At 41.7% G+C, this 25,109-nt stretch overlaps 1 protein-coding gene across 1 annotated transcript; it reads right to left on the reverse strand.

Annotated features, from left to right (window-relative positions):
* On the reverse strand, positions 1 to 24,866 carry gnat1 (G protein subunit alpha transducin 1). Its single transcript, XM_003217555.4, has 8 exons — positions 24,123 to 24,866; positions 16,654 to 16,696; positions 12,929 to 13,070; positions 10,389 to 10,546; positions 9,099 to 9,227; positions 7,451 to 7,580; positions 4,082 to 4,235; positions 1 to 2,299 (listed from the first exon to the last, which is right to left on the reverse strand). The coding sequence occupies exons 1-8, from the start codon at positions 24,226 to 24,228 to the stop codon at positions 2,109 to 2,111; spliced, it is 1,053 nt and encodes a 350-aa protein (XP_003217603.1). The 5' UTR covers positions 24,229 to 24,866; the 3' UTR covers positions 1 to 2,108.
* Between the last annotated feature and the right edge of the window lie 243 nt (positions 24,867 to 25,109).

Below are 25,109 nucleotides of genomic sequence, written 5' to 3' on the forward strand. Positions count from 1 at the left end.
TGTGGCCCAGCATTTTAAAGAAAGTCCCATGATTTTGCAAGGGTTTTCTAATGCCTGCAGTACAGTTTCAAAACTTTTGCCAGAATAAAGCTCGAACTATATAACAAAATCATGACCAACAACAGATAAGTGTTTCAGACACTGTTTTAGGAGTATTGAAACTAAGATTTCAGACTGGTCTAGTTTTATTTACAGTATGATCCCCCCTCTATCTGTGGCGCCAATATATGCAGTTTCACTTACCAGTTACTTAGGGACTGTTGTAAAGCTACACACTTTTCTCGATACTCTGTTATTTGTCCTATAAAAAATAATAGATTTCGCTATTGTCTGCTTTTTCACATATCCATGCGAATTCTGGGAACATATCCCCTGTGGGGTGCTGCAAAGTTCCCTGCTTCTCCCTGAAAAAGAATGTGTGCTGCACAATTGTATTTTTCTGGGAACTGAAAAAATTGAAGTCTTTGTTGATTTTTCATATGTTGTTCAAAAATGTATTGTGTGACAGGGCACTGGTATTGTGCATCTATCCTTATATAGAGAACCCCATTTCAGCGATGGCAGATTTGTGAAACTGAAAGTGGAGGAAAACTATGTGGACACAATGCCTTGTAGGAGGAAATCAAACTTAAGTCTTTTCTTATGAAGTATTCTGCAGTCCTGACTTGCTTTAACCAGGAGGTCAAAGTTTTTTTTTTTGTTTTGTTTTCAGGAAAAGTGCTCCAACGTCTATCTTGTGTAAATATCAGAAGCTGTGTATCTACTGGTGCAACTGCAGTGTTCTCTCTGCCTGGCAGAATTCTGGCACTCCAGTCCAATGTCTTTAGTAATCTGGGCATGTATTCCTCATTCATAGAAAGCAATGTGCTGCAGGCAGAAAGCAGGAGCCCACAAGAAGACTAGGGAAATATTGAATACAAATGGCAGGATTCAGCAAGCGTTTACATTAAAAGAGGAAAGGTCATACAAGTTTGCAGCTTCTCACATCCAACAGTGGCTTAGACGAAAAAGTTTCCAGAACAAGGATTTTTTTTTGTTAGCAAGCCAGAGTACAGATGAAAAGGAAGAGTTCAATCTTCTTGCGTATAGTTGGAAAGCTTTCTAACAGAGGTATCAGACCATCTCCAGTTCTGGACGTTCAAATAAATGCTTGTGACCAGGTGCATGTTCGCTTTGCTTGTAATCTGTAGTGGTGTCTGCCTGGCCAAGCCTGCAAGAGGAAGGAACTGCTTCTGTATGAGTGGTTCACTACTTGAGACAGCACCCATATAAAGAGAGTGGAATGTATCATCTTGAGTAACGGGATGATTTTACTTTCACTGAACTTTGCTCAATAAGCAATGCTTCTTTTGTTCAGACAGAGCAAGGATGTCTGCAGAAACAGTTGCCACGTGAAAAAGCAAGGCCTGCATGTAGTCCTTTCTCCTGGATTGCTACTTTGACACGTCCTCCATCTCACTGTTCATTGCTTCCATCTTTGGTGAACAGGACCTCAGCTCCATTAGACCAAACATCCAGCTAGTCTGACATCCTAACTGACGACTAAGATCTCAATGCCTCAGGGAAACCCCCAAGCAAAGCTTGAAGGCACTAACACAGCTTCTGCTGTTAAGGGAAGCAGAGGGATACTCTGGCATGCCCATTTCTATTCCAATATATCTAGTCTGACTGCCAGCAGTTCTCTAGGGTCTGAGGCAGGTGTCTCTCATGTCACCTATTATCTAATGCAATGCCAGGGATGGAATTGCAATCTGTGGCCTTTAGTATACAGAATATGAGCTCTGTTCCTTAGAGATAGGCTTCCTTTGCCATGGCTCAGCAGCAATGGGAAGATAAATTGTTCTCCAGCAGATAGCTATATACCTCCAATTGCATAGGCTATAATAATAAAAATATATATTTAACAATATATACTGGAAAGTGGTGCAAATTGGGAGACTTGGGACCCATCTACACTGTTAATGTAGTTAATTTGCATTGTATGAGTCTACACTGACCATATAATGCAGTTTCAAACTGCATTATATGGCAGTGCAGATGGGGCCCTGGATAGTTTCTCCTCTCTGTTGCTCAAAATAGTTTTGAAAAACAAAAGCAAGCTCCTGTAGTCAGAAGAGTCCACAATCTTTCAGGTTTTCCTTGATAATGATGTCCGTGACTGCATCAAAGACAAACTTAACATTTTGAGTGTCAGTGGCACAGGTCATGTGTGAGTAGATTTCCTTCACATCCCGTCTCATATTGAGCTCAAGGAACTGCAACTTGATATAAGCACCTGCATCCTCATATGTATTAGGACCTGCATTAATATGGGGAATAAGGAGAGATGGATTCATTTCTCAGGACTTCATGAAAAATTCTGATTGGACGCTTATTTGTCTATTACATCTTTATTCCCCCACTTTCCCCACATGAGTTCAAGGGTACATTAACTGCTTCCTCTTTTTAACTACACAATAACTTTTGTGAGAGGAGCTCAGGCTGAAAGAGGGAGAGAGACTAGCCCAAGGTCACCCAGTTTCATGGCTTCTGTGAACCCATCTGTGACTCAGATCTCCTAATCCCACACAGTACCTGAATACCACATCACCCATAAAACCAAGCGGAATTATAGTTCTCTAGAGAAATGTGCTTGTGAGATAGAGTCCGATACAACTAAGGGTAATGAGATCATTTTCCTGGCATCAAATTTTAGTTTGGTTCACACAGTATTAAACAAAATTATCAATATCATAGAATCACAGAACACTAGCAGCTGGTGTGGATACAATTCTGAATTTATTGTAGAAACAAGAAGCTGTGGATAACAGCGAACCTTATTGAAATAAATGACTTCTGCTGGAAGTTACCATAGTCATCCTGGAAAACCTAAAGACATTCTAGAGAGGTAAGAATTTGCTAGGTCCTTGAGGATGATTCTGTGGTGACTTCTGGCAGAAACAGACCACAATATCACCTGGAGAACCTAGCAATTTCCAAGATAGGATATAATTTGTTGAATATGAGTAGGTGAAACCCCAGGTATTGGTCCCATTAGCAGATGGGTTGTACTGTTTTCTCCCTAGATATCACCTGTATTGTTTCCTGATCTCTTTTAAAGACTGCTTTGCCACTTGATCAGGACTAAAACGTTAAAAAAAGTGGATATGCCAAGAGCCCAAACTTTCTAAACCACCCACACCCTTAGAAGAAAGCCGAATTCTAGTTTACGTGGCAGGGAAGTGTGGGATTGATTCACAGTGCACTGAGGCCCCCTGGCGTTCTGTTTCCCAAAGCACGGAGCAAGTTATGGCAGTTCTCTCAAAAATAAAGCCACTTTCTGACTTTTCATGAGAAATAGGACAATGATTAGTATGATAGATCCAAAGTGACTTGTTCTTCTCCTCAAAATCATCAAGAAACTCCCATCCATATTGCCAGTGTAACAAAATGTGTGCAAGGGGAGCAAGTGTATACATATAGACAAACAGCTCCCCAATTCCTCCCATTTCTGGCAACAGCCCTCCCAACTCTGCTGCAGCTTCTACCAAATCAATATGATATGTGTGTAACGAGAATGTAGCTGCACAGACTTTGGCACACTAGAAAAATGATAATTATCCTGAAGCACACTGGAGCCATCTTCCCTATGTGGCTCATTGTATTGTCCGGTGTGATGAGGACTGACACTTTGGGAAGGCAAGCAGTGAGGGCTGCTGATCCCATAGTAGAAGAAGAAGCCCTTGAAGAGGAAAAGAAGGAAGAGTGGGAAGCTATTTGGTGTTAATATTATGGTGCCCCAGCCTTCCTGAAGGTGCATGGTGGTAATATACAGCCACTGCTCATTTATGCTTTTGATTTGTCTAAATGTATGCAATCTTCCATTTGCTACATTGCTTCTCATTTAATTAAAAATGCCAGTCTTTCAAGACCAGCCAACCTTTTAATGCACAGCCTCTAATCTCTTTGAAGCATACTTTCAAAAGGGGTAAACAACCTCATCTATTCTTCCTGCTACCTAGCATCAAACAGCTGATGACTGTTCCTAACACGATAACTTTGCTGTATCCACACCAGTGCACATGCGGCAGATTGAACTCACCATCATAATCTGGGAAGCACATGTTGAGATGGGCCTTCTTAATCTTCTCCTGGAAAACATCTTTCTTGTTGAGGAAAAGGACTATGGAAGTAGTGGCAAAGTACCGGTGGTTGCAGATGCTATTAAAGAGGTGCAAGCTCTCATGCATGCGGTTCTAGAAGGAGAAACAATACAAATTGCTCTGTTCAGATACAGCCAGGACTCTTGCCTTTCAGTAGGCAACAGTGCATATGCACACATCCTACCTCTTTCTAGAAAACTTTCTAAAGCTGCAAGAGTATTGAACCTGGTGATGCTGTTCTTCTCATCTCTAAGTACTTTTATCATAGCTTGTGGCTGAACTTTTAGGAGATAATAATAGTAGATGAAAGACACGTTACTAAAATTCCAGAGTGAACCACTGATTGTGGCTTTAGGAGATTCCATTATTATTCTCAATTGTAAATAATATATAGCTTCCAAATATTCTTGAAGAGTAAAAACAGACATCTGAATAGTATTGTTGCCTTTAAAAACTTTAATCTAAATAACTGGGAAGTCCTCAGGTACTAGATATTGTTTTTATCCCTCCTGATAGTAATGGGCCAGGGAGTCATCCTATCTGCTTCATGGCACAGCCAGGCCAATTTCATTATTTCTTAATTTTAATTTACATCGCATCTTTCCTTTTCTCACTCAAGAAAGTACAGTATGACACCAATATCTGTAAGACAGTATCTGTGATTCTATTTATCCACTTCCAACAGAATATGGCCTCTCTGAGCATTTTCTAGATTCTCTAATACAACTCTTAGACTCAAAGAATAACAGAGTTGAAAGAGACCACGTGGGACATCCGGTCCAACTCCCTGCCATGCAGGAAAAGGAAATCAAAGTATCTGTAGCAGCCCAGCCACCTATGTGACAACTTTTCACCCAAAATGAAGAGCTAATTAGTCCAAATATAGCTCTGCCAACAGGAATCAATCAACTGATTTAAAGTTTATTAAAGAGAAGAGTGTTCTAAAGAAAAAGCTAGTTCAATAGTACATTCCAGAGTACACAATAACAACAACAGCAACAACAACAACATTACTACTACTACTACTACTACTTTATTTATATCCTGCCCCCCTCTCCCCAAGGGGACTTGGAGTGGTTTACAACAGAAAAAAACATTTAAAATTTTAAAAACAAATAAACACATGACAATCAGGAAAATTAAATCAACAGGGGTAAAACAAATCAGATACATAGATAATAAATAGTAGTAGAAAAGTTGAGAATAAACTCACAAATGTTATTCATAAATGTACAAAACTAAATAATAATAAAGACATGTATTACATTAAAAGCATTATAAAACTTGCTCATTGCTGATGTGAGCCATAAAACCAATTGAAATGGTCCCAACTTGATTTCCATAATTAGATGCAATTAGCCGCCTTCGAAGGCCTATTTCTATAGCCATGTTTTCAGTTCCTTCCTAAAGTTCATCAACGTAGGAGCCAATCTGATCTTCTTAGGAAGGGCATTCTCTAACCAAAGTATTTCCAAGGTATACATAAAAAGGTAAAAGAAGAAATACATCCCAAATACTGGCTTCAAAATCATTCCAAAATATAGGCTACAGTCATGATATTCTTGATGCTGCAAACAGCAGAGTTAATTACTGAAAGTAAGGCCAACAATCCATAGAACTTAGACAAAGAACTGTATCCAAAACATAATTCCTCAATACCAAACAAGAAAACATGACATGAAAACAAGTCCAGAAGCTCCTATCTGGAAGCACATGAAAAAGGTGACTTTCTCTAGAAAATTCAGTTTCTATCACACAGATCAAGTCAAGGGGCTAATTTAAGAAATCAAATTCGTTCCCATGGAGACACTATCAGTCTAACACCTGGCATCCCTTTGTTTATTTTTCAAATACCGGGAAAACCTTAATTGCCTTTCCTTGGCACTATATCTCCATAGCTGGAGGTGCTGAGTTATAGGCAACAAACCAGTATCTTCCAACTCCCTCACCTACTTCTCAGGATCAAGAAGAGCTTCTGGCAGTGTTTCCTGGGAAACATTCTGACTAAAAGCAGATCTGTCTGTAAGACAATTTCAGTCATCCAGAGGAGACTTACTTTTTCCCTGAGACACTATAGGATTGGGAGGCTCTAATTCAGGAGCAAAAGGCCCCACCACCAAAGGGTCCCCCTCCTCCTCAGTTCAGGCCTCATCAGTATCCCTGTCAGATGGCCATCCAGCCTCTGTTCAAAAGCCTCCAAGAAAGGAGCTTCCACCACACCCCAAGGCAGAGAGTTCCACTGCTAAACAGCTCTTACCATCAGGACGTTATTCCAAATGTTCAAGTGGAACCTCCTTTCTATAATGTGAACCTATTGCTCTGAGTCTTTGCCTCCAGGGGAGCAGAAAACAAGCCTGCCTCTTCTTGGACTGAAAGTTTTTTTTATTGAAATAGGGTTTGCTTTTACCCATGGTTTTGTTCAAATGGAATCTGGGAACATATCCCCACAGATACATGGGTTATACTGTACTCTCCTCCTACTTTCTTTATCTTGTGAAGCAGGATAGGTCTCTACCTTTCATTGGTAATTTTAACCCAATAATGCCTGATCCCAGCCCAACATTCTGGCCTGCATTACATTGGCTCTACCCTTTACATTTCAAATACTGTTAGTCAAAATCTAAAAAATTAGGACCGGTGACAACAGGCATGGGCAAACTAAGGCCTGGGGGCCGGATGTAGCCCCCTGGGTGCTTACCTCAGGCCCTCCTCATTTTCCCTGTCCTAGTGGCTTGCTGCATCCTTATGCTTAAAAGATGGAGGTGGAAGGTACCTAGCAGCTGGTGTCTCACCTTCCTTCAGCATAAGAACAGTGCAAGCGACCCCATCGTTATGCCTGAAGGACGGCCCTCCAGAGCACACTCAGCTACCACCCCTTTCACCCTCCTCCTGGCATAATGCCAAGAGGACAGTCCGTGGATCGGGGGAGGAGGATGGGAAGAAGGATCGGGGCAGTCACCTCATGTCTCACCTTCCCCTCAGCATAAGGATGGGATGATCAGCCCCTCCCTTATGCTGGGAGGACAACCTGAGGATGACCCGGGCCCTGCCCTGCCCCCTCCTGGCCCCATCCTTGCCTGGGCCCTCCCCACCCAGTGTGTGCCTGCCCCCTGCCCCTGGCCTGGCTCTCTAAGCTAGGCCCACAATGCGGCCCCAAGGCAAAAAAGTTTGCCCATGCCTGCTCTAGTGGCTCTGGCCAACGTAGTCAATACTGGGAGTGAAGAAAACTAAGAGCTGTGGTTCAAAATCATCTGGAGAGCTATGTGATTCTGCTTCTCAAATCAATGCAATTTGTGGCTGGTACTCACCACTTCATCATCCTCCACCAAGACCATGTCATAAGCGCTAAGAGCAGCAATGAAGATGATGCAAGTGACCCCTTCAAAGCAGTGGATCCACTTCTTACGTTCTGAACGTTGTCCTCCCACATCAAACATCCTGCCAGGAAGTTAAGAGAGACTGCTATGAAAAGGGAACCTGTGGAAAGAAAGCTAGAACCTCTGCACTGATCTGAAATGGGAAATATGAAAAGCATGCTAGATCAATTCTTTAGGAGAAAGCGTTATTCTTCCTGGAAAAAATGCTACAGAAACTATACTAGCAGAAGGAATGATGGGGGGGGGGGGGGGCAATGTTTAGGAATGGGAGGAAATGTGCTTTGAATTAGACAGTAAACTGAAGGAAAGCTCTTTGAAAATGTTGAAGCTTTGTAATTTTCACTATGTGTCTTTAGGGGGCACTAAATCCTTGCAGATACAAGTAAAATCTACTAAACTGCTAAGGAAGGAGCAGCCATGACACCCTTAATAAATGCACATACAGAATTGCAGAGTAGGGTAATACTGACTGTCTTTACCACATTTTACCCTGTACAGGCGAAATAGTAATATGTTACTTCTTTCTGTTGGCCTAATGGTCATAAGCCCACCACCTGCCGGAAACCAGTGTCTATGAAGGGAAATACAGGTGACACGAAGTTGTCCTGCGTTCTCAGGGAAACTCCAAAGGCAGGTACTATTGGCCTTTGCCCTGGGTCTTTGATGTCATAAAGTGTGGCCATATTCCTGGCCCTTTGCCACATCAGGGAACAAAAAACAAGTTTCAGCATCACAATTTGAAATAATTTGCAAAATAAAACACGAAGGTGACAGAATGGGGACAGGAAGTTCATACAACCGATCTTTTCTGACAGTGACAATCTAGGCTGAAACTGAACCTAAGTCTCCATTGAAAACAGTGAACTTATTTCTGATTGAGCAGACATTGGTAGGATCACTTTGTCAGCATACCAATTAATTTAGTAACTCTTTGCCCATTGCAGTTAAGGAAGTGGGACCCAATTCACAAATGCCTAGAAGCGTAAGCAGAGATGGAGCGTAGCATGAGAGTTCCAAGGGTGAAATTGTGCTCTGCCTCCCCTCTCAAACCCTCCAGGTTGACAGCACATACAGTTAAGTGCTGCAACCTCAGCTCCATGGACATTTAATGGCTAGTGGAGTATGGGGAGGGGGGTTCAGGAAAACGTCTGGTAATGTTGCTCTAGCTAGACAAAGAACAATGATGTCATCTGCCAGGATCTACTGAAATCCTCCAAAGGCCTTGGCAAATTAAATCCCCATTCTGGGTCTGTACATAGAGGGAAGCTGCTAGACACGTCTCTGATCTCCACCAAACACCAGGTGTCCCTGGCATGAGGGCTGCAGAACCTGACTGCAGCTGAGTTAGGGGGTGGGGAGTAATTGGGCAAGGTCTGTAGAACATTTCAACCCCTGCAATGACCTATTCCCCCCCCCCCCCCCACCAAAAGAAAGGTTTATGAGGGCATATGTTGGATTTATGCCATTGCAAATCACTAACAGGATGTGAGCCAATATATGTGCTTGCTAACATATATATGTTTAAAGTTGCCACAAGACTCTGGCCTAGATCGAGGAAGCATGCGTCCACATATTGTACCTGAAGTTGAGGTCCTTCAAACCAAACTGGGTTTCAATAATGCCTGTGGTTTTCACCCTGGAACGGAGAACATCCTGCTCTGTGGGGACATAACCAGGTGCTACCAGCCGTCTCAGGTCACTCAAATAACTGCATGCATAAAGAAGTAGAAGATAAGATCGAATGCATGGGCCAGCTCTTCTTCATAGAAGACAGTTACATTCCCTATGCCCATGTATGTTGCACAAGGTGCATAGTAGGTTAAGTGAGCTCAAAGAGGTTAAGCCTTTCTAAATTTGAAAAATGATCAGTGCATCTCTCATGCCGAAATGTAACCACACTCTGCAGCCCAAAGATTCACAGTGACTACTCTTCTGTCGGGGTTTAGATATCCTATGGACACCAGATACTGTTTGATCTTGGAAGCTAAACAGGGTCAGCCTAGGTGAGTACTTGGATTGGGAGATTGCCAGCAAAGACAAGATGTTTTAGACTATATTTCAGAGAAGGGACTGCTAAAATGGCCTCTGATTATTCTTTGCGTAAAAAACCCTATGAAATTCATGGAGGTGCCATAAATTGGCAGTATAGTCACATACGCACACTTTTGCCACCCTCTCCAAGTTTACCCACATTTATGCCTCCTGTTCACCCAAGCTTTAGGGCTTCATGATTCTCAGTATGTCCCTTATTCTTGAACCTTATTTCTTGTATGACAGATTCCTGGCATGACTCGGGAAAGGAGGAAATAGCTTGTTTGCAGCAGCCTTTCTTGCCTAACCTCCTATGCTGCTTCATCTAGTTACCTGTATTTTCCATCATAGTCAGAGAGGGAGGAACATCAGAGTACATACACATATAAGCAGAGACTTCAGCTCTGTGGAAAATGGGATAAAATATATGCCTTCACATTATCTGCCATTCTAACAAAGCTAGAAGCATCTTGCACATCCACTGTAATTTTCTGACACAAGGGATACAAAGGTGAGGGCCTTCTTGGTGGTTATTCTCAGATGTCAGAACTCCCTCCCTAGAGTAGCTAAAATGCCCACTGCCCTACTCTACTTTCCTGTTCTGTCAGGCTTTTAGAAATTAACTGTAATGAGATTTTCATGGTTGGCTGTAATGCTAACATAATCACTTCTATTCTTCTGTATGGTTTTTGACATCTTTGCTTGGTAGAGAAGCCACTGAAGCCTCATAAGTTTGAATGATGTATTTTCTGCATTTTGATTGGACAATAACAGTACCACTGTTTTCTGGGTTTTGGATTTCATTATAACAATAATAGTGCAAGCCAAGGGTTCCTACTAGCCAGCTGAGTCGTTTAGCTGGTACTCTGAGGCCCTCTCAAAGCAGGCTTGGATGCCAGCGTCCTCCCAGAGTCGGCAAATGATGTCGGACATCTCTTTTGGCATTGTGCCCTCTTCAATGGTATCTGCCAAGTGCAGCAGTTTACGAGAATCATCCTGCAGTTGGGAACAGGAGACCAAGGACAGCGAGTTGTAATACTTTCTTCCTTTCAGTTTTAATCCACACTCCCACAATTTGACTGCAAAAAGGACACAATTTCTGGATTCTGCTGGAGCCCTGGGTCCATCTGAAGACAACTTTCAGTTGAGACTAAAGACAGCACTGGATTTCTTACAGAAATGCCCTATTTTTTATTTTAATCTATTCTGTTTTTTATTACAATGCTGCAAAAATTGCAAAACATGAAATTGCAACTATAATGGACCCTGGTATATACTAAAGTTTGGTTCCAGGACCCCCCCATGGGTATCAAAGTACAGTATAGTCTCACTTATCCAAGCTAAATGGGCCAGCAGAAGCTTGGATAAGCGAATATCTTGGATAATAAGGAGGGATTAAGGAAAAGCCTATTAAGCATCAAATTAGGTTATGATTTTACAGATTAAGCACCAAAACATCATGTTATACAACAAATTTGACAGAAAAAGTAGTTCAATCCGCAGTAATGTTATGTTGTAATTATTGTATTTATGAATTTAGCACCAAAATATCACGATATATTGAAAACATTGACTACAAAAATGGCTTGGATTATCCAGAGGCTTGGATAAGCGAGGCTTGGATAAGTGAGACTCTACTGTGTGTTTGTTTGTTTTTTTGTGAGATGGATTCCATTTTTATTAATCATTTCCAAATATTTTTTCCAGAAGGTATGGTAGGGAAAAGGGAGTGGGTAGGGTACTCATGATAGTATTGCAAATTAAATCTTAATAAATATCTAGTAAATCAATGAGGGGGAGGAAACTGGTATGGAGGGCAAGAGGAGAAACATGATATAACATTTTATTGTTTTACATTCAATTCTTGGTCTCTGTCACCCAAACATTCATTACTTGTGATACTAAAGCTTTGCAAGTTTGACATATCCTCCATATCAAAAGAGGAATATTATAATCTTCTATTAAACCTTATAGTCTTATCTTCCTGAACCTTGTTCTTATGTTTTCTGTTTTGTTCCATATTTCCTCTCTTCTCCATTTTTCTTCTTAAAAAATCTTCTTGATTGTTCCTGTTAATTTATTTCTTTTAAATCTCTTATTCAGTTTTGTTTGTTGCCAAACTTTATCTTTAAAAGTCAGTTGAATTAATCTGTTCGTTAGTAGGTTAGTATTTATGTATACAAAATACTACACGCTTTTCGGTTGCTGCGTTTTTAAAATACGAGTCTGTCAATACCGCTGGCTGCTATCTCACCCTGCTTTAGCCAGTTCGTTTCTGCTGGCGTGCCTGCCAGCTAACCGTGGTCTTCACCAGGGGGCAGCTTTCAGCATGTGCAGAGCCCCCTCCAGACAGCTTGCTGCAATCAAGTGGCTGCTGCATCGTGAGCCTGAGCCACAAACAGCTGATCGGCGAGCATGAGCCACAAATGGCTGATCTGTGAGTGGCTCGGCTGTGAGTGGTGGGTGGCGGGCCTGCGGGCTGCAAACGATGGGGAAATCAAGTGGCCCTGGATCTCTACAATTCGTGGAAGACCTTCATGGGGACAAGGGTTGTGGCTGAGCCAGAGGCAGTGTGGAGACTGAGTTAATGGGCCTCCTGTTTACTAGCTGAGTCCCTGGATGGAATGGGTCAGGAGATTGTGAACAGTAGGCCCACCATCAAGGTTCAGCATGATTAGGGTCTAGGAGGGAGATCTACCACCAGCTTGTCCATCCTGCCGGTTGGCTTTTAATGTGTTGACTTGACATTATTGTGTGGAACTTAATGCTGACTGTATTGTGTTGACCTATTGTGAAGTTCGTGAAGCATGGCTATGCTTGGATTTGGTTACATTATTGCTGAAGCCATTAGTCTGAGCAATGTAAAAAACCCAGTAATACTACCAAGCTGCTGTTCCATTTTCTAATCTGGCATGGGGCCAATGAACACCCGACTACCAGGACGATTTCACTGAGCATTACATCTGTCTACGTGACAATTTCAGAACCAGTCTAATGAACTCAACTGATTCCCTGATGTATGGATGCTACAGACTCCATTGGCGCCATTACATCAAAATCCCCTCAACATCACACCAACTGGGATCACAGCCCCTTAAGTTTGACCTTCCTGGACTGTGGTCTATTCAATCCCTTGTAAACTACCACTATTTAAGTCCCCACTGGGGTCAGATTCTTCGGAGGACTTTAAGAAATCTATGGATCTATGGATTTCATTATGCACAGAGGGTCCTAGAACCAAGGCTCAGTAGATGCCAAGGACATACTGTAAAGCAAAAACCGCAACAGCAAGAACAACCACTGTGGGTTCTAAAATGAAGAGAAAGAAGACTATGAAGATGATAGTCCTGGAACCAAGTTATCTCCTTATTGACTTACCTGCCTGGCTGAGTCTCCATATTGAATGCTAAGTGTGCCCATGGCCCGCACAATGGACAACATAGATTGCAGAGTGTTGCTATAGATAATTGCGATGAACTCCAAGCACTCCTCTAAGGAATAACCCTCTTGGTGAATGATTCTGTAGAATACAAGAGTAAAAAAAATCACCCCAGAACCCACTGTAACTGGCCATTGTCAGGACTTAAATGTGTAACAAGGCCTCCTCAGAGGATATGTAGGATGTCAAATAATAAGACAAGGATTGTATTAGAGTTAGATTGGCAGGGATGGAGACACCAGTGACTGCCTTTGTCCAATAGCTGTTCTCCAGAGGGGACAGACATGGGGCAGCAGAAAGGTGAAAGAATGACCTTGTTTGGAGGTTCTAGCAGGGGAGCGCAGCTATCGTATACCCGGGGCCGAAGACTGGAGACCTTGGTACACTCCTTCTATACCTGGGACGTCGTCCTCTTCCACCGAGCGCGCAGCTTCGGGAGGGACGCACATGGAGCGGTTAGGGAGGAAGGGGACACCTGCCTAGCCAGCCAGATCAGCCGAATCAACCGATCAATGGGGTGACAGATGTCGCAGCCAGATTGCCCTCACATCCAAGGTGAAAGAATGAAGTATATCACAATGCATCATTGTGGAGGAAATATCATGTGATCTCATCCAATCTACTGATGTAAGGAGGATTTTGTGGCTGGACTTACCATTGTAAGAGTCGGGCTGTGGTGCAGCTGGTTAACAACCAGCTACAATAAATCACTACTGACCGAGAGTTCATGATTTCGAAGCCAGCCCGGGTCCGATTGAGTGTCAGATCATTAAATAGCCTAACTCAGGGGTCCCCAAACTAAGGCCCGGGGGCCGGATGCGGCCCTCCAAGGTCATTTACCTGGCCCCCGCCCTCAGTTTTATAATATAATATTTTATATCATTTTAAATAATATAATATATTGTATATACATATAATATTGATAATAATATTATAATGTTATACAATATAATACTAATAATACCATATAATAATATTAATTGTATATTAAATATAATATTACAGTATAGTGGTATAGTTTAATATAGTAATATATAATGCTAATATTGTGCTATGCTAATAATATAATATATTATACTAGCTGTGCCCGGCCACGCGTTGCTGTGGCTAGGACTTTATTTTTCTTTTCTTTTTGTTGTATGAACGTAGAGGCGTGGATGAGAGGTTGTACTGTCAATTTTCGAGGTTGTGGGGCATTTAGTTTAGTTGTTTTGTCCGGTGCCGTGATTCCATTACCCTTTTATATATATAGATGTACATACAGCTGCTCTGAGTCCCCTTCGGGGTGAGAAGGGCGGGATATAAATGTAATAAATAAATGTAGTAAATGAATAAATAATTAATTTTAGACTTAGGCTCGCCCAAAGTCTGAAATGACTTGAAGGCACACAACAACAACAATCCTAATTAACTTGACTATCTCATTGGCCAGAAGCAGGCCCACACTTCCCATTGAAATCCTGATAGGTTTATGTCAGTTAAAATTGTTTTCATTTTTAAATACTGTATTGTTCTTTCATTGTTCTTGTTGTTTTGCACTACAAATAAGACATGTGCAGTGTGCATAGACAGGGAGCTCTGGCGTGGACTGGTCCATGAGGTCACAAAGAGTCGGAAACGACTGAACGAGTAAAGAAGAAGAGTGTGCATAGGAATTTGTTCGGGTTTTTTTTCAAATGATAATTCGGCCCCTCCACAGTCTGAAGGATTGTGGACTGGCCCTCTGCTTTAAAAGTTTGAGGACCCCTGGCCTAGCTCATTGTTCACTTAAGCAACCGAAAGACAGTTGCATCTGTCGGGTAGGAAATTTAGGTACAGCTTTATGCAGGGAAGCTAATTTAAATAATTTACAGCACCATAAAAAGCATGCAGAAGAATGAGGAGTACTCTATCAAGAGCTCAGTGTCACAGTGGATGATGAAGCAGCTGGAATCGAGCATACCCTCATGAAGCCGGAAGCTGGAAATGTTAAATTGCCTTTCTGTCTCTGTCTGTGTTTGCATATCGTATGTCTAATGGCACTGAATGTTTGCCATGTATATGTACATTGTGATCCGCCCTGAGTCCCCTTTAGGGGGAGAAGGGCGGAATATAAATATGGTAAATAAATAAATGTTCCTTTCTTGGGACAGTGTTGGTGTCCAGTTTATGCTTGCCATCAGCTGCATCTTCTTCTCCCCATGTGCAGAAAAACTCGCAATTTCTGCCACATTCCCTCCATTCCCCTCTGACACCCAATATTAATAGATGCAAAGGACAAAGACACCCAGTCATATTTTCTTGCCTGTTTGAAGGCAATTCTGTTCTTGGAAGCCACCTTGGTTCCCACATCAGGAGATAGGTGACATAAAATGAGAGAATAAATATGTTCTCTCTGGCTTGCTGTTTTGTCTGCTGTCTGGAGAGATTTCAGAAGGGAGCACACAGTATCCGGCAAGGGTGGACAAAGTTTGCCCCTGGATTTTCTGCCCCACCCCATATGTTTCTATAGCCTTCCCCCATTTTCCCTTCGTAAGGCCAAAACAAGAGCAATTTGCCTTTTCTGGAAACCCCCATTCCATATTTCAATATATCTTTTGAAGAAATCCAGCCCCCCCCCCCCCCCCATTTAGTATCAAAACTCATCTTTTTCAAAACAAAAAGTGTTTTGGGTGGGGTGGGTATTTTGAGTGGCCCTGTAGCCCTACACGAACAATAAACTGGCCCCATTTCTTGCTGTAGAGGGAAATCCTGACCAGTGTATCTGAATGTTTGGTGGTGGCACATTCACGTCAAGTTTCCAAGTGTACACTTAAAATATATTGACAGGACATCTGAAAACAGATTGTACAAAGCAGCTCTGTAACACATAGAACAATGCGTTTTCTGCAAAGCCAAAGGCATTGTGCTAGTACATTATTGGCCACTTTTGGATGGAAATGTTAAAGTATTTATTGCCATACCGTGTTTCCCCGAAAATAAGACAGTGTCTTATATTAATTTTTGCTCCCAAACATGCTCTAGGTCTTATTTTCAGGGGATGTCTTATTTTTCCATGAAGAAGAATTCACATTTATTGTTGAACAAAAAATGAACATTTATTGCATTGAATTGCACTGGTGGTTGTTTGATATTATTACTGTTGTATAAACCTTTGTTTTAACTTCTGTTTTATCATCTTCTTGTGTTTTAAACTGTGTATATTGTTAATGTATTTGCGCTGTTACTTTTGTAACATTGTGAGCCGCCCGGAGTCCCCACGGGGAGATGGTGGCGGGGTATAAATAAAGTATTATTATTATTATTATTATTATTATTATTATTATATACTGTATCATAAACCAGCATAACCAGACTAACTGTGAATCCTATCAAGAATTTCTTGTTATTACCAATATTTCCATGTACAACACTTTATGGTATGTACATTTATCGATCCTGCATGCTCTGGTGTTCTGTTCAGCGGGCATGCTTCCAAACAAAAACTTTGCTAGGTCTTACTTTCAGGGGAGGCCTTATATTTAGCAATTCAGCAAAACCTTTACTAGGTCTTATTTTCTGGGGATGTCTTATTTTAGGGGAAACAGGGTAGTAGTTGACTTGTGAAGTTATTCCTCTTGGTATATTTTCACCATCATTCCTTAAAGAGATGCTGTGAGAAAAAGCTAGAAATACAACTACTTACTTCATTTGTTTGACAATGGTGCTTTTGCCTGATTCACCAGCTCCTGGGGAAACAGAAATGGAGATTAATTTTTTCTATCTCCAGAACCAAGTTCTGTCTATGTTGTAGAGTTCATGGCACAAAATCCACACCAGATAACCAGCAGGATACAGTGGCAGCGAGCGGCTTCTACCCTGTTTCTCTGAAAATAAGACACCCCCTGAAAATAAGACCTAGTAGAGGTTTTGCTGAATTGCTAAATATAAAGCCTCCCCCAAAAGTAAGACCTAGCAAAGTTTTTGTTTGGAAGCGTGCCTGCCAAACAGAACACCAGAGCATGCAGGATTGGTAAATGTATGTACCATAGATTGTTGTACATGGAAATAATGGTAGTACAGTAGAGTCTCGCTTATCCAACCTTCGCTCATCCAACATTCTGTATTATCCAATGCAGTCTGCCTCCCACCCAGATCCACAGCTATTTATCTAGGCAGCAATTCTATCTTTATTTGTAGTCAATTTTTTTAGTAGTCAATGTTTTTGTAGTCAATGTTTTCAATACCGTGTGATGTTTTGGTGCTCAATTCGTAAATCCAGTAAATTATGACGTAATGTTACAGTGTATTGAACTGCTTTTTCTGTTGATTTGTTGTAAAACATGAAGGTTTGGTGCTTAATTTGTAAAATCATAATGTAATTTGACATTTAATAGGTTTTTCCTTAATCCCTCTTTATTATCCAACATTTTCACTTATCCAATGTTCTGCTGACCTGTTTATGTTGGATAAGTGAGACTCTACCGTAACAAGAAATTCTTGATAGGATTCAGTTTGTCTGGTTATGCTGGTTTGTGATTACGATTATTGTACAGTATATAATAAATGTTCTTTTTTTGTTCAACAATAAATGTTGGAAAAATAAGACATCCCCTGAAAATAAGACTTAGTGCATCTTTGGGAGCAAAAATTAATATAAGACACTGTCTTATTTTTGGGGAAACACAGTAGGTCAGTGAGGCAATGAAACCATTTTTGCTACCTTTAAAGGCAATTTCTATGTGCTGGGCCTAATTTAAGAATAGGATTTAACATCTTGGAACAATTTTTTTAAGCCTGAATTAAAGACTGAAATGAATTTACCACCCTACTGATATGGAATCATTAGCTGCCACTGGCAGATGAGTTTCATGGAAACAGTTGTTCGCCCCATCTTTCCAAATTCACAAATGTGCTGTTTTCCTTTTTTACACTTCCAACAAAAGTGGCACAAGATGTCATTGCCCAGTGATAGAGCATACACAGGTTATGTACAGAAGCTTCCAAGTGTAATCTCAAGTAGCTTCAGTTTAAGGATCATGGCTGGGTATGGTCTTAGATCAGCCATTATCCAGAAGCAATATTCACCAGCCTTTTATGTGACTTAAAAAGGCTTTACTTGTATTTGAAGTATATCAGTTCTTCGTGTGAAACTATGGTTTTGGATTTTATTTATGGACAATCCTTATCCAGAACATCTTTAGCACCATGACATTTCATGTCTACCACTTTATAGTATTTCCACATAGTTCCATTTAGGAAGTCTATGACTCACTCCACAAGCACAACCAAATATGCTGGTACAAAGGACAGTAGTTGGGGAACCCACACATTCAGTGCTCCCTCAGTTAAAATAACTTTATCCCCCAGTAGAGAACTAATAGACTGACCATGTCACAAACAACATTGCTTAATGTAACAGGTGGTTTTTTGTGGGTTTTTTTGTTTGTTTGGTTTTTGTTTTTTTTGCAGGAGTGACTATATAGCTTGAACATTCCTTATCCCAAATACTTGAGACCAGAAATGTTTTGAATTTCAGTTTTTTTCAGATTTTGAAAAACTTTGATTTGCATATGCATGCATAATTATACCTTAGTGATGGGACCCAAGTCTAAACACAAAACAAATTGATATTTCATATATACTGTGCGCATAATCTGTATGTTGTTTTGTATGCAACATTTTAATGATGTAGTGGGTTTCCATACATTAAATTACCAGAAAGTAAAGGAGCAATTTTCTCAAACACCTATTTGGATTTTGAGTATTTCAGTATTCCAAATAATCTGTTGCAGTTCAACCTGTAACAGATTAATGGGACTGGGGGGTGAGGTTATAATGAAATCTGGGAAAAAATCATTTTAAAAATTACTTTCTCTTGTACAGAACAGGCTAGTGTAGAACTCGTCTGACTAAAATCCCAATTTTCTTTGCAGGGAGATTTTTTTAAAGCAGGAAATTATTTTAAAAGAGCATGGGAAGCCCTTGTAGTTTGATGTGGCTCCATGCACTCCATTACTTCTTAGATTCTAGAGTTTTAAAGAGTGTTTATTTTTTGTTCCACATTGTATTTGAAAATATTGTGAGGTTAAGAAAGATGTCTGGCAAGAGCTGAGGTTTGAGACCAAACTACTTCCCAACTCCCTTGCAGGTTACATAATTCATGGTGATTAACCTCAGAAAAAATAAACTTGGAAAACCTCTTAGAATGTGGACATGTAGAGTAGCACAATCTAAACTCGTGGTTTATTTTTGTAGCTGTCAGATATGGAATTACAACATGTATACATGGCTATGCATTTAATACAGGTTAAAATGCATTTTAAAAAAAAGTAGAGCACTAACCAGACATTAATTTCAGTAAGAATCAGCCACAGAGGGGGAATTGTCCTTTGGAAGACTTAAATCTTGGATTGACCTTTAAAAAAGGTTGATATAGCTCCAAAATTCACCGGGGCATGGGGTGCAGAAATACATATTCTATGCTATTGTGACCTTCACATGCAAATGGCTGCACATCCAGGAATAAGAGCAATCTAAACTCTGATGTACCATATTTACTCAAAGACTCACCTTTTTTGGCTAAACGGACTTGCCAAAATTAGGGTGCACGTTAGATTCATGTAATATGGTGATCTTAGTGCTGAGCCAAAGCAATAGGGGAAGCTCCTCTTTGAGGGACACCATCTCTAATTTAATTGCCATGGCTCAATGCTGGGATTTGTAGTTTGGTGAGGCATCTGCCTCCTTTGTCAGCCCCCATGATCCCAAACTACAGCCCCCAATAACCCCATAGCACTGCGCCAGAGTGGTTAAAGTGGATTCATTCTACAGCATAGATGCTGTTGTGATGGAGTCTTTGAGTAGAGATCCTACTAGTTGTATTAGAAGAGGCAGGAAAACTGCTCGTGAGCAAGACTCTGATGAGGAGCAACAAAGGAAGAGAATCCAGGAAATACTTATAGACCCCACTGATGATGATACCTTTGAGGGCTTTGAAGGGGATTATGGGGCTGGGAGTCAGGAGAATGGGATGTCAGACTCTGGGAATGAAGTGATGGAGTGGACTAAGGTTCAGGAGATCTGGGAGATTCTTGAGGAATCCACAAGCAGTGGTATATTTGAGGGATGGCACAGAGAAGATACAGATGGATCCTGGGGAGTTATGGGTTTGGATAGAAGGTGGACTAGCTGGAGAGATCGTAGAGGGGCAGCAGCTGGAGATGGGGCGTTGGGTGGCTCCAGCTCTGATGAGGATTTGCAGCACCAAGGTTCAGCTGTGGATGGGGCATTAGCTGGCTCAAGTTCTGAGGAGGACTTGTAAATAAAAGTAAGTTTGTTGCTAATGTGGTCTTGCAATCGGCAAGGTGTTTGTTGGGCACTTTCAGGATCTCTGTTTCAGAAGACGTGTTTGGAAGACTGCTTTTGGACATAAGTGTTAACCTGGGTTTTTAGTGCCAATGGTGGCTGGCATTGTGTGGGTTTGCGCTGGATTGTCCTGTGTTGGTTTTATGTATTAGCTGTCGGCTTGCCTCCGTTGCTTTGGTTCTTTACCTTGGACTGGAATTCGATGACTGTGACTTCTCCCTGACGACTTGGACTGGAACTCAATGACCGTGACTTCTCCCTGACGACTTGGACTGGAACTCGATGCCTGTGACTTCTTCCTAATGACGGGACCGGATGTGGCGGCTGTGACTTCTCCTTTACGATGTGGTTTAGCTTTAACTATGTTTTGGGGCATTGTGTGGCCGTTGGTCACTGTGGGTAATTGCTGGTAGCTTTCCTGTGTTTGTTTCCTGCCTATCTTCGTGACCGTGTTGTCCCCTATGAGCCTACTCGATCTCTAAGATCCTCTGGAGGGGCCCTCCTCTCACTTCCATCTTCCTCACAGTTACGACTGGTGGGGACGAGAGAGAGGGCCTTCTCGGCTGTGGCCCCCCGGCTCTGGAACTCCCTTCCCAGGGAGATTAGGTTGGCGCCCTCTCTATCCTCCTTCAGGAAACAGCTGAAGACCTGGTTGTTTAGGTTGGCCTTTGGTAAGACAGTCACTGGATGATCAGCCTCAGTTGGCACTATAACTCTATCCTGAATTTTATTAGGCCCTTTTATTCTGGTATTTTAAGTGATGATGTTATTTTAATATTGCTGCTGCAGTCCCCCCCACCAATGAAGTCGACTGAATTGTACTTGGTGGTTGATTGATTTACTGCTGTATTAACTCTTGTTTTATTGTTTTACTGTGTTTTACTATTTTTTGTATATTGTTTAATGTTTTTATGCTGTTGTTTTTGTAAATTGTGCTAGTTGGGCCTTGCCCCATGTGAGCCGCCCCGAGTCCCCGTGGGGAGATGGTGGCGGGGTATAAATAAAGTTTTATTATTATTATTATTATTATTATTATTTGTTTAGGTGCAGTCAGCAGGTGGAGCGAGTTCCCAGCCTTTTCAACTAAGTTTGTTTGAATCTGGATTATTTCCCAGGATAATCCAGATTATATCCTGAGTTTGGGTTTTTCAAGTTCTTTTTGGACATTGTTACTTCACACTGAAGAAAAAGTGTTTTGAGCCCTTTTTTGGTTGCTTCTTAGGCTCTTTTTTTTGTTTTTGTTTTTTTGGGTTTTTTTGCAATAAACTGAGTTATTTATATTGGCTGGCATCTGACTCATAATAGATGCACCCGAAGTTTTATTTTCCATTGCTGAAAGCTTTGGTGTTCTAACACTTTTGTTTTTGAAGAAGGAATTATAAGCATGCACGCATGGTAATACCCACCTTTTTGACCAAATAATAAAGAATGCACTTTTTACCATTGCACATTACATTTGACAGCAAATACAAACACGTTTCAGGGTTTTGAAAATTGAGGTGCATTTTAGATTTGATGATGCAATAGACTCGAGTAAATACAGGTATTTCTGTTATAGTTGGCAAACTTACATTCATCTCTTTCAGATCCTTCATCTTTGGCAGGTAAGTATTGAAGAGCAGGTTTATTATTGAAAAGTGATTAATGGGGGGGGGGGGGGAGAGACAGGCCCCAAAGCAGGGGTGCTCTTGTGCGTGGTAACCACTGGCATCTGTCCGCCTTTTATTATCATAATAAGCTAATCTTGTTTCCTTGAGTTGAGGGCATGTTGGCTTTTAGGATGATCTATTTTAAAACAGCTCTCTTCTCTCTCTCTTTCACTCTCTTGACCAGTTCCTAATACTAATACCTTCTCTCTAGATATTGCTCCAGCTGGTGTTACATCAAGTGAGCTGTGGAGGATTACCTGGCCTGAAAGGCTTTGGGATGTGATGACTGAAGGATTGCTCACCTTCATGGCTCCGATAATGAGATCTGGAAATGGAAACTTATCACAATGCTCTCACCATGAAAGGGGTGCACAGTGGCCACACAATTTTACAGAAATGAAGCAAGACTATGAATAGCAAATTCCTTCTCTGTGTAGAAAAAACTAGGGATCCGTTTTCTGCCCTAGACTTCCAAGACTGTTGTTCTCCAAGACTGTTGTAGTTTGTTTATTTTTAACTTAAGGCAATTCTAATGGCTTGCCTGTCATTTCCTACTTATGGCAACCCTAACATGAACCTTTTGTGTGTGTTTATTTTCTTTTTGGCAAGACTTGTTCTTTGACTGATGCTATGAGAGTGTGAGAGGGGGACTTCCATAGTTAAGCATGGATCCAACCCTAATCTCTTGCAGTCCTAGTCCAGCACTCAAACCCCTATGCCATACTGACTGTAAAGGATGATAAAAAAGGCCAGACAACCACAACAAAACAAAACAAAACTAGATGCAGCTAGATGTGCTTCTGATTTTTTAAAATAGGCATTTTCAATCTTAGTACAAGAGATGCCTGTGAGACATTTAAAAGAAAAACTGCCACTCCTGGAGGTTTACAAGTGAAGCAATTAAATATTTAGTCAGAAAGGGAGGATTTCTAATGGGATCTGCAAAAATAATTGGGTCAGGGATGGTGGTACATGGAGCCCCAAAGTGATATTTTTGCCCAGTTTTGGTTTAGGCCCTGAACCATGGAGGAAAACTCCATCAGACTATGGAAAAGAACAGCAGGGATGCTGCAAAACCTTCTTCTGAGTTTCCCATTACAGTCAATGAAAAGAGGCTTCAGTGTTTTGGACCAAAATGGCTAAAAGGGCTATATCTGTTATAATGAAAAGTACTTTAAAAAAGTACTTACATTGGCCTGTGGATAAATCAAAATCTCACTGGGTGGTGAGATTTTTGAATAAACTTTCTAGACTTATACATGAGCATATGCAGTAGATATCTCATATCTACTCCTCATATCCTCATATGTTCCTCATATCTAATTCTAAGCAGGGTCTGCTATCTACACTAAAGTAACTAGGAGCATGGATCATACTATCCCACAAAATATGTGTGTTTAAAGCCATGCAGGAGGAAAGACTCAGACAGATTTATAACACACAGGTCTTTAATGTGCAAGGGAATTGATGTAAGAATTCAGACATGAAATCAATGGAGTCATCAAGATCTCCAGTTATGAAGCCAGAAGATTTTCATTTAACTTTTTGAAAGATGTACAGTTATTCCCTCCCACATGCACACACACACCCATAGGATCATCCCAGGGGACACAAAAAGCATAATCTTAGCACCACCTGATTTGTCTAAATAAATATATACAGCAATTCTCTCATCACTTCATTAGATGACCAGCGGCTGGTGCCCCACGCCTCACATTGCCCAGATCCATGGGAGGGCAATCACATGGGAGGAAGCATGAGTGCGTGTGTTCCCACAGCTTCCCACCATAGAGTTAAATGGCAACACAGGAAGTTTCCCAGGTTGTTGTGGTGACACGCTGGTTCTGTCCTCTTTCACCCATGGAGCTGGCATGACATCGTCTGATGGGAGCCAGTGGCTCCATGGGTAACTGGGGCTAGATCAGCATATGCCACTGATTTTAGCCCTGTATGATAAGGTTAGTTTCAGTTTTCCAGTTGGGGCGGGCCACCATCCTTGCACTGAAGACCTTTTCCTTTTCAAAGGGGAAATTGAGCAACAGCCTCTGTCAATGCTCTACACACACCAGACTAAGTTCAAAAGGGAGATCACACCAAAAGGCAAGCAGGAAACGATGTAGCACACCATTCTCACTATTTTCTTTGTGGATGCACTTACCAAGGAGAAGCAGCTTGACTGTCCGAGCATCCTTCTCTCCATCTTCCTTCAGCTTCTTCTCTAGTTCACGGGAATGTTTTTCCTCAGCACTGGCACCTGCTCCCATTGCCTTTATTTTTTATCAAGCTAAGGTAAATCCCAAGAAAGCCCCCTGGGGCCTCCAGTGCCCTTTTGGTCTGACCCAGCCTTATCCAAGACAGAGCCTTCCTGTCCCTGAAAATGTTCTAGCCTTCCCTGCAAGTGGGTCCCTCCCTTCCTTCCAGCACCAGGTGTTTGCTGACTCAGGGGGATTTGCCACTCATGAAAATCAGTTGTTCAAAGTGACCCAGTATGAAGGGCAGTTGAAGAAGGCCAGGGTACAGGGCACCCACAGGGCCTCTCTCTTCATCTAATTGGACTTGCTGTGCTCAGCAGCTGCTTAACGCCATTCTTGAAATAAAGCTCCTCAAATCCCCCCACATGTTATAGTCAGCAGTTTCTATCTTCCATCTGCTCACAACCTGGAGGGACATGTCAATCCTAGATAAAGCCAATTCTCTCTCTCCTAGCCATGGCTCCACTCTCCAGCTATGCTGTAAGAGACAGATTTGCAGTAGATCCATGTGTTTCAGGGTCACTTTGGCATTAAAAGAATGATCACAGCATGAAAGAGGAGAGTTAGTTGGCATAGTTACCCTCTCTTCACTGTCATGTGTACATCACACCCAGGGCCGGTTGTTACTAGGCGGCCGCGGACGCGGCCGCCTCGGGCGCTGGCTGCTAGGGGCGCCATTCGGGCCTGACTTCCTGGTCGCGGCCGGCGATCGCCCGGGCGGTCGCCGGCCGCGACCAGGAAGTCAGGCCCGAATGGCCTAGCTGTGCTGTGCGCGTGCGCACAGCACAGCTAGGCCATTTTGCCCTTAGTAACAAACTAAGGGCAAAAATGGCTTCTCTGGCTGTGCGCACAGCGCATGCGCACAGCCAGAGAAGCCATTTTTGCCCTTAGTT

This window comes from Anolis carolinensis, chromosome 2 (genome assembly GCF_035594765.1).
Source record: "Anolis carolinensis isolate JA03-04 chromosome 2, rAnoCar3.1.pri, whole genome shotgun sequence".
Lineage (NCBI taxonomy): Eukaryota > Metazoa > Chordata > Lepidosauria > Squamata > Dactyloidae > Anolis > Anolis carolinensis.

What these genes read in the sequence shown, in the direction of transcription:
- gnat1 (XM_003217555.4), bottom strand. Translation starts at nt 24,228, where the DNA reads ATGGGAGCAGGTGCCAGTGCTGAGGAAAAACATTCCCGTGAACTAGAG. An exon ending in TTGAAGGACCTCAACTTCAG is followed by an intron (nt 7,581 to 9,098) that starts GTACAATATGTG and finishes ACTTCCTGGCAG; the next exon opens with GATGTTTGATGTGGGAGGAC. An exon ending in TGGTGGAGGATGATGAAGTG is followed by an intron (nt 4,236 to 7,450) that starts GTGAGTACCAGC and finishes TTCTCCTTCTAG; the next exon opens with AACCGCATGCATGAGAGCTT.